The 9,121-nt window shown below is 47.3% G+C and overlaps 2 protein-coding genes across 4 annotated transcripts; both read right to left on the minus strand.

The window, feature by feature from the left end:
- Positions 1-3,820: 3,820 nt before the first annotated feature.
- On the minus strand, positions 3,821-5,839 carry LOC112897911 (LRR receptor-like serine/threonine-protein kinase). Of its 3 annotated transcripts, XM_025966313.1 has the most exons (3): positions 5,642-5,839; positions 4,797-5,528; positions 3,821-4,685 (listed from the first exon to the last, which is right to left on the minus strand). In XM_025966313.1, the coding sequence occupies exons 1-3, from the start codon at positions 5,696-5,698 to the stop codon at positions 4,638-4,640; spliced, it is 837 nt and encodes a 278-aa protein (XP_025822098.1). In that variant the 5' UTR covers positions 5,699-5,839; the 3' UTR covers positions 3,821-4,637. The 3 variants fall into 3 exon arrangements, with proteins under 3 accessions (XP_025822098.1, XP_025822099.1, XP_025822097.1); XM_025966314.1 differs by having other exon boundaries at positions 3,826-5,528; positions 5,642-5,754; XM_025966312.1 differs by having other exon boundaries at positions 3,828-5,550; positions 5,642-5,746.
- On the minus strand, positions 5,837-8,896 carry LOC112897910. Its single transcript, XM_025966311.1, has 5 exons — positions 8,457-8,896; positions 7,464-7,681; positions 6,480-6,608; positions 6,228-6,359; positions 5,837-6,143 (listed from the first exon to the last, which is right to left on the minus strand). Exons 1-5 carry the CDS (start codon positions 8,782-8,784, stop codon positions 6,030-6,032), a joined length of 921 nt encoding a protein of 306 aa, XP_025822096.1. The 5' UTR covers positions 8,785-8,896; the 3' UTR covers positions 5,837-6,029.
- Positions 8,897-9,121: the final 225 nt, after the last annotated feature.

Consider the following 9,121-nt stretch of genomic DNA (forward strand, 5'->3'; position numbering starts at 1 on the left):
AATTCTAATCTACTTCTTGTAAATTAAACTTATGATAACAAGTTTTATTTTTAATTTGAAATCTATAAAGGTTCTGGTCTTAAATTTTGATAAGTGTGTTTAACTCTATTAAATGAGTTTACTGTAAATTTTTCATAAATTCTTGAAGGCAGAAATTAAGGTATTTGAATTAAGTTTAAATTTCAAATTTAAATCCAAACCTTAGGTAAAATAGTGCTCTTAATTGCTTGAAAATTTACTAAGAAATAAGTCATTTATTATCAGAACTATATATGGTAAAAAGATCTAAGCAAGAAAACATTAGCATCGTACTTGAATAAATTGATTTCTTTTTAAACTTGATTTGCACAAAATTTAAATGAGTTCAAGTTAAAGTGTAGTACTGAAGGTGAAATTTGCACACAAGTTTACTTATATCCTAAACAGGTTCCATACCAAAAATCACATGAAATATAGTTAACATGCAAAAGTTATATACAAAATATCCCTTTTGCTAAACTTTAAAATAGCTGTAAAAGCATTTAGTTTCAAACTAAACTCTAGTAACAAAAGTTGTAGAATTTACTTCAAGGATTCAAACAAACTGGTTTGACATTTTTCTGAATTTCCTACGAATTTCTACAAATTTCTAAAGGTCACTGATTTGGAATTGAGGGGAGGGACTAGAATCTTGCAGCCAGGCCCTCAGGAAGATTTAAATCAACGCAATTGGGTCCTTGGTTCATCGGGACAGAGAGATTGAAATTCGCCGGCCAAATTCCGGTGACGGTGGTCGCCGGCGGCGAGGGGGAACCGGCCAGGGAGGACCAGGGGGCTTGCGCGGGCCTAGCTGGGGGTGATGTGATGGTCGGGGTTGACCGGAGGGGGTGGAACGGCGGTGAACCGAGGTGGCGGCGATGGAGCTCAACCACGGCGATGGTGTTCCGGCGTGGCGGCACACCGGCGGTGGACCGGAGGTTGGGTAGGAGCTCAAGGGAAGCAAGGCGGTTCGATTAAGTACATTGGTGAGGATTGAGGTGGTCGGGAAGGTAGATCTCCACGACAGACCGAGGTGGCGGCGGAGAGGTTGACGACGACGGCGGAAGAGAAGATCACCGGCGAGCGTCGGGAAGGCTAAATTGGAGCTTAAGGAAGTCGATTGAAGGATGGACGAACTTCACAGGAGCACGGCGAAGCTGCAGGGGGTGATGGTGTGGCTTGAGAAGGGGCGGGGCGAGCTGTTCACGGTGAGTAGGACTACGGCGGAGTGGTCCGGCGGGTGTCGAGGGGAGAGGAAGCCGAAGAAGTGAAATACAACTACACAAGTGAGTAGAAGTAGTCGAAAGGGGGCTCCTGGTCATGCTATGGGACTAAGAAGAGGTACGGCGAGCGGTAGCTGCTGCTGGCGGCCGACGGCGGCGTGGCGACGGCCGGACAGGGCTCGGCAGAGGCAGCGCGACGTGGAGCGCGTGGGAGAAGGCCAGAAGGGAGGAGCTAGAGCAGCAGCCGGCTTGGAGGCGACACGTGGGAGCTACCAGAGTAGAAAATGGCGTCGGCAGAGCTGCAGCGACGGTGAGCTGCGGCAGCGACGGCAACCAGCTGCTAGCGGCTCGGGCGGCGGCGTGGCGCGCTCGGGGAAGGCCAGCAGAAGGGAGGTGAGGCGGTGGGCGGGCTTGGGGGCGACGCGTGGGGTTCAGGGGAGGCAGGTGGGGGCCTCGGGCGGCGCGGCACGACGGCCTGCGGCGACGCTACGGCGCGGCAGAGGGGAAGCAGAGGAAGAAGAAGGGGGAAACGCCAGGGGCTGAATGGTAAGCTTTAAAAACTTCAGGAACCTCATTGTAAAGCTAGGTTTTCTCACTGTTTTATACCTCAAATGAGAAAATGGTCAACATAAAAGTTGTAGAACTTTTCAAACCCTATCACTTTTATTTAGGGTTCAACTTCAAAAACTCAAAGGATAGAGCTTTATTTAAAAACTTTGGACTCAATTCAAACTTTTCAAAGTTTTTATCCTTAGGTAGGTAAATTCCATATACTTTTGGACTGAATTGCAAGTTTAGGTAATGTAATGATGACTAACACTTTTACACTTTGACCACTAGTGAAATTTAAGAGTTACCTTTGTAATTCAAACATTTTACACAAAAGGACTCATATTTTTGAAATAATTACACACAAGTCCTTATTGTCACACATTCATCAAATTTTCACTCAATCCAATACACACATTACACATTCCTTCCTAGTGTTTTAAAATTTTGACACCTAGGGTGTCACATGAAGTATGATCAAGGACCACTTGCCTTCGTTAACGAACTGCTGCTGCTCGGGAACGTCTTCGAAGCTCAGCTCTTGCGGACCCTCGAACCGCGTATCGTCTATCATAGTACACAAATTTATACAAACAAACAAATATAATAAATAAGAAACAGTACACCAATCAATATAAACAGAGCAAAATAATGTAATATAGCTACTGCATATGTCGTAAGGATCGCGTGAGCGCAAGAATCGATGAAAACAGAGCTAAAACGGAGAAATTAGGGCTAAAACATGATTCTAGGGACTTATTTGTAGAAGCTTTGAAACTATAAGGGCTCTGACAGAAGAAACTGAGGGCTAGATCATAATTAAACCTTAGACCTAGGGGTTAGATTGTAAAACAGAAGGGTCTAGGACTGCGGGTTCTATATTTGAACAAGTCAGGGGCCTAATCAGAAGAAAAAGGATCTATTCGTGAATACTTTTGAACTAACATGGACTGCGGGTTGATTTCTAGAAAAATTAAGGGCTAAACCATAAAAAAACCACGGGTTAACGGGTAATAGATCTGTTTGACTCGGGTTGGAACTGATATGGACCGTCGGATCCAGATCTAAGGGCGGGAAAGAGGCTGGCGGTGCGGGCGGGGCGCCGGCGGCAAGGTCGGCGCGACGGCGGGCGGCGGAGCTTCGCCGGAGTTACGCGAAATCACAATTCCGGCCTCGAGTTTGGCTCGGGTTTGGTCCAAGAGATAGCCCACATGACGGGGAACCCAATTAAGGGGTTGCGAAGGGGCGTCGAGGGCCATAGGCGGCGGCGCGGAGCGACGGCGAGTGTGTTGGCGCACGGGGAAAGCGGGGAGAGAGAGTTTAACTGGCCGGGAAGCTTCCTTCCCCACGGCGAAGCTTCTAGGGCTCACGGGCGATGGCGGGGAGCGGCGGAGCGACGGCACGGCGGACGGCCAAGGCACAGCGGCGGCGGCGGAGCGAGCTCTCGGGCGGCTAAGGTTTTAGGCGACGGCGGCTGCAGCTTGAGGGGAAAGACCCTAGGGCACAGGCGGTACTTATAGGGCGGCCGCGGGAGTGAGTTGGCGTGCGGGCCCGAGGCCGCGCGGCTCGGAACGGCGCGGGGGCAGACCGGACTCGGACTCAGGTCCGAGTCGGGCTCGGGGAGGAGGAAGACGAGCCTAACAGACGAGCCCCACCTGTCAGCGCGAGAGAGGGAAAGAGGGAGGGGGTGCACGTGGGCTGGTTGGGCCTGGGCGAGCGGCTGGTGGGCCGTGCGCGGGAGAGAGAGAGATGGGCCGCAGAGGGACTGGGCCGCACAGGGGAGGAGAAAAAGAGAAAGAAAAAAATGGGAAGGGGTGGTGGGCCGGCCCAAGAGAGAAAGAGAGAGAGAAAAAAGAATGCAATTCAAATATTTTTGAATTTGAATTTGAAATTTAAATTCAAATAGCAAACAACCAATAAAACAATGCAATGAGGCATGAAATGTACAAATCCTATGTTTTCCTTATATTTCTTTTTATAGATAACTAAAATACTATTAATTCACGATAAATGCTCTAAATTCAAAAGAATTTGAATTAAACCTTTTGAATTCTAAATAAAACCTAACCAAATTTGTTTAAACTCCTAGTTTGAAAATTTAGGGTGTTACATATATGTGTATGAAAGAACATAATGTAAGATAGGATAGCGAACTTTAAGTGGTAGGTCAAACTCTGTTTTTGGCCGCATCATGGATGTAAAATTGGTGAAACTTCTTGGTATGGAACCTACCAAATTGTTGCCACCGAGATCCAGCAGCTGGAGGGAAGAGAGTTGTGATAGCTGCCAAGAAATACTCCCATGGAGCATATTCAATGGTAACCGGAGCACTCTTAGCAAGGGATTGCTGGATGGCTAGACCCTATCCATGAAGGAATCATACCAGAAAACTTGTTCTCACCAAGATCAAGAATGGTTAGCCTTCTGCATCTCTTGAATACCAATGGGAATTCTCCCATGAGATTGTTGTTTGCCAGCTGTACTGATCTTAGTGACAAATCGGAGTCTGTTGACGTCTTCACAATCCCAGAGAAGGTATTGTTTGAAAAATCCATGAACAGTAGACCCTGCAAGTCCCACAAGCATCTGGGTAGTTCTCCATGAAGTTGGTTGTTTGATAGGTCCAGGATTTCCAAAGAAGCCTGCGGACATAACGCCATAGGGAATCCTCCTGTGAAGTAATTTTTTGCCAAGGAAATGGCAAGCAATTTCCTGGTGTTGAGGTTTGGTATCATTCCTGACAACTTGTTATTACAAAGGTTGAGGTATTGGAGGCTCTGGAGCGATGAGATTGTTGCTGGCACCTCGTCCTCCAGCTGATTGGAGCTAAGGTCAAGGATTTGCAATTTAGTCAAATTCATGATTCCTTGCGGCATTTTCCCAATGAGATTGTTGCTGAAGAAACCCAGAAATACAAGCCTTGTCATGTTCCCAACCGAATTGGGAATAGGCCCACTCAGGAAATTCAGTGCGAAACAGAAATCGCAAGTTTGTCAGTCTGCCTACCTCCACTGGGATTTGGCCGTATAACCTGTTGTTGTAGAGAAGCAAGGACTGTAGCTTGGTGGCGTTGCTGATCTCCGGTGGGATGCCTCCAGCCAGGGAATTGGTCTGTGCATGGAACGATGTGATCTCTGGGCAATTTGTGAACAAGTCTGGATGGATTTCCCCAGTGAGCTTGTTGTTTGACACGTTGAAACTACGCATCTCCCGCATGTCGGAGAGCCACCGTGGCATCGGCCCGCGCAACCAATTGGATGACAGGTTGAGGTACCTCATCCCTCGCACCATCGCCGGGAGGGTGTTTGGTATCTCGCCGGACAAGCTGTTCCCTGACAGTTCAAGGTACATCAGGCCGGTGACGTTCGCCGGGATGGCGCCGGTGGTGTTGTTGCCGGTGAGGTTGAGCTTGGTGAGCGCCGGGAATGCGGCAAAGTTCAGCGCACCGAGCATGCCATGGAGGCCAGCGCCGGGTAGGCTGATCTCAGTGACATGGCCAGTGGTGTCGCACCTGATGCCGGACCAGGAGCACGTCGGCTTGGCAGGCAACCATGAGAGAAGAGGGGATGATGGCTGGTCACCACCGTTGGCTGGCGATAAGGTAGACTTCCATCTGAGGAGTGGCCGTGGCCGTGCTTCTTGCCCGATCGCACTGGATACGGATGAGCAGATCAGCAGCAGAAACGGGTTGAGTAAGAGACTTGCCTGGGTTCTTGTCGAGGGAGCCATCGCCTGGTTCTGAGAGTGATTTCAATCCGCTCTAAGGATGAACCAAGACACTGAATCTGGTTGTTCTGTAGCATGCTAAACAACAGATTCAATTCAAACCATAGTGGTGAAAGTCAAGGTACCTGAGTTTTCTTAGTCCGCTGTTCACAAAATGGTCTTGACCCGGTCTGATGAGTCATGAATCGTGACTTGTGTTGCCGCAGGTGTCTAATCCTTCTTGGTTGAATTAACCTGCAGTCAATGACAACAAACCATACAGCATGCTCGAGCACAAAGTTTTCACATACAATGACACAAAGGTTTAATATTGACAGTGGTGACGAGTGACATGGAATGCATATATAGATAACATAACAAAGGTTTAATATATGCGAAAAGCATCAAATTCAAAAGATGCACTTAAAGTACATGACAGCACACGCAATTTTCTCTATATAGATAACATAACATAAACACTTGAACTGGTTCGTGAGTCTAACCCAAGATGCTATCCCATTTACATGAAAATCTCTATATGACCTTAATCTCCTTGAGCCAAGCTGTGTGGAGTGGGCATGGATCTGGTTTTCCTTCTGCAAGCGCCTTCTCGGTGAGAGAGTAAAACCAACCGTTCCTCCACTTGAACTGTTCCATTGGGATGAATCAATGTTAATTTATCAGGCAATAAAATAGGGTGCAGGTTTTAAGTGCTCAACAGATAGGACATGCCTCTTTTACAGCAGTAGGGAAGTGCGCCACAGCTCTGGAGTACGCACAAAGCCTCTCTTCTATGCCTTCATCAAACGTAAGCCCCCTCTCTCCAGCCACAGCAGATGCTAATTCAGCTATCAGGCTCGCAACCTGCCAGGACAAGCACAACTTAGAGGTGCATTGCAAGAAAGACCCTTGTGCTTGTTGGTGCTAATTGAACAAACATAACCAAAACCATGATTGATGTGGCCTTCATGAGAGGGAATGAACCTCAGATCGGTACTCTTTTTCCACAGCACCAACAGTAGCCCCTGGATGCCGAGCACCGACAAGCATGAAAGCTGAAATCCATATCAACTTCTCTAGCATCTGCTTCTGAAAGGCTTCCTTCTCAAGCACCTGATGGGGTAGGTTGCAATAGAATCACAGACAAATCATCAGCTAAATACTTGAAAGTGCACAAAGGAGCAAGTGCAAGGACCGTTACCTGAGAGGGCAAGAAAGAACATCAATAGAAAAACATGATAACAAAACATCACTAGTATTTTGCCTCTCATCCCAAGAAGTTAACTTTGGTGCCGAACTGTAACTCCGTGAGCTCATCGGCTTGGTCAATTTTCAACAATATTTCCTTTTGGTTATTATAATAATGGTAAGTAAAAACACATTAATTTTCATGATTCAAGTAATGCATGACTCGCACCTACTGTCTGATACAGTGCAGAGAAACAAGGGGGTCCTGGAAACGTATACTTCCATGATTCACGTTTTTTAAAAAAAGAAAATCATCTGTACGCCTTTTCTTAAAGAAAGAACAAAGATTAAACATGTTCTCTTCCATAATCCTATCCACACCTTAATAGAGCAGGAACTCAGAACAAGCACTACTATAATATGCCATAAAAAGTTATATTCGTATTTACCCTCGGATCCCTTGCACAGATTTGGACAGGATGAAAAATAAATAACACTTAGGGAAGGAACCAAATTAGCAACCATATTTTATTCTAAGTTCTATCTGATAGAATTCAATGCGAGGATGTAGTAACTAATAAACCTTATACAGAAGTTGCAAGGCATGACAGAAAAAATATTTTGAATAGATATCTATGTTGTCTGCACCTTACTATTGCAAGATGTCACAGTTAGTTGAGCAAAAAATCTAGAAACTATGAAAAATAAGAAACTGGTAGGCATGGGAATTTATTGACAGATGAAATGAAGAATTTGTGAAACAAATACTGATAACCTCACCTTGCAGGTAAGTCTGCCATTTTGCAGGCGGGCAGCCACAGCTGGAGCCCAGCTGCCAAATGCAGCAGTCAACCCTTCTGGGTTGGTGTCAGTGATACCATCGACTGGTGGTTCTCCAAGTTTCGACACAGCAAAGTATGCCAAGACCTGGTTTGCATCCACTAGCCCCTTGCTCTCAAACCACGGATCCAGCATCCCATTCTGGAAGAACACCAAATCTGCTACAATATTAGCTCACAAGTTCCAACATGCAGCAACATTACGCAATAATGTTGCACAAAGGTGTAGTTAGGCAGTTGCATGCATAAGACAAAACCATAGCAGATCTCATTTTTAAAAACATTAGTGGAAGCGAAGGTATACATCTGGAGGAGACACTTCAGAATCAATGTAAATGCTCATATAGTGATCAAATGATTATCAGCAGGACCATCTTGTGAGGTTAGTTCCTTCAAATTACATGCAGAGCAGAGATCCTTAGCAGATTTAGTGTTTAAGGTTTCAGCAATACAAGCTCCTGTGCAATGATAACCTGAAGCTCTTCAGCAATGTCGAGTTTCCAAAATAGTGTGTTCATAACCAGCCGAACAACTGAACGAAATTTAGAATTTAGAAATGAAAATGTCACATTGCCTAGTTCACTGACCCATCAATTATACCAGATCAGCTGCTAAACCTTCCATTTGTAAAGCAGATCCAGCCTATTTTTCGTTACTTCCATCTTGAGGATGTTGGTTACTAAAGGAACTATATGGCATAAGCTCCAGGTTGAGCAGATGCACACAATCAAAAACTGAACTGAACAGACAGCAGTTTGTACAATTCAGCTCAATTTATTCGATATTCGGCTAGCCAAAAATGCAACCCAGAAGAGAAAACATATGCAGACAGCTCCGACCGCAGACAAGGACAACCACAGAGACGAACACGACATCGAACGAGCAAGTGCAAGCAGACGAGCTGGGGGGAGTTGGGGGCCTTGGGGGCACGTACCGCGCCAGCGCGACTTGGGGGTGGCCTCGAGCACGGCGTCGAGGTCGTCGTTGCGCGTGCACACGAGTATCGGCCCGGGCGCGTCGTTGGGCACCTTCTCGCCGCGGCCGACGAGCACGTCCGCCCCCGGCGGGCCCATGGACAGCAGCGCCTGGCCCACGCGCCCGCCGCCGACCACCACGGCCGGATGCACCGCCGTGGCCGCCATCGCCGCGGAAACCCTCGCGAGCCTGCGAGCCGCCGCCGACCTCGAGGAAGCCAGGGAGAGGAGGCGGCGGAGGGGAGGCGACGGCAGCGGGGTGACGGAGACGGCGGCTTTGAGGGCCATCTCAACGGGAAGTGGGGTTGTTGGGTGTGGGAGGAGTGAAGTGACGGCGTTTGGTTTAGGGACCTGGGTGCCGTTAGAGCGGCAAACGGCAGCCACCCGATTCGGGATGGGCTTATCTGGTCGGTTTCTGGTCGATCGACGTATTGATGGGTTACTGGGCCTGGGAGCATGAAATGGCTTTCTCTGATACATTGTTTTTTTTAGTCTTCTCTTTTTTTTCCGAACATGCATACGTTTCTTATACACAGACGCACGCAAACTCACCCTTACAAATACGCGAATAGAACCCTATCCTTATTAGCACCTCCAAGAGATTGAATCGCACATACGCCCGCAC

The sequence above is a fragment of the Panicum hallii genome, chromosome 6 (genome assembly GCF_002211085.1).
Source record: "Panicum hallii strain FIL2 chromosome 6, PHallii_v3.1, whole genome shotgun sequence".
Taxonomy (NCBI): domain Eukaryota; kingdom Viridiplantae; phylum Streptophyta; class Magnoliopsida; order Poales; family Poaceae; genus Panicum; species Panicum hallii.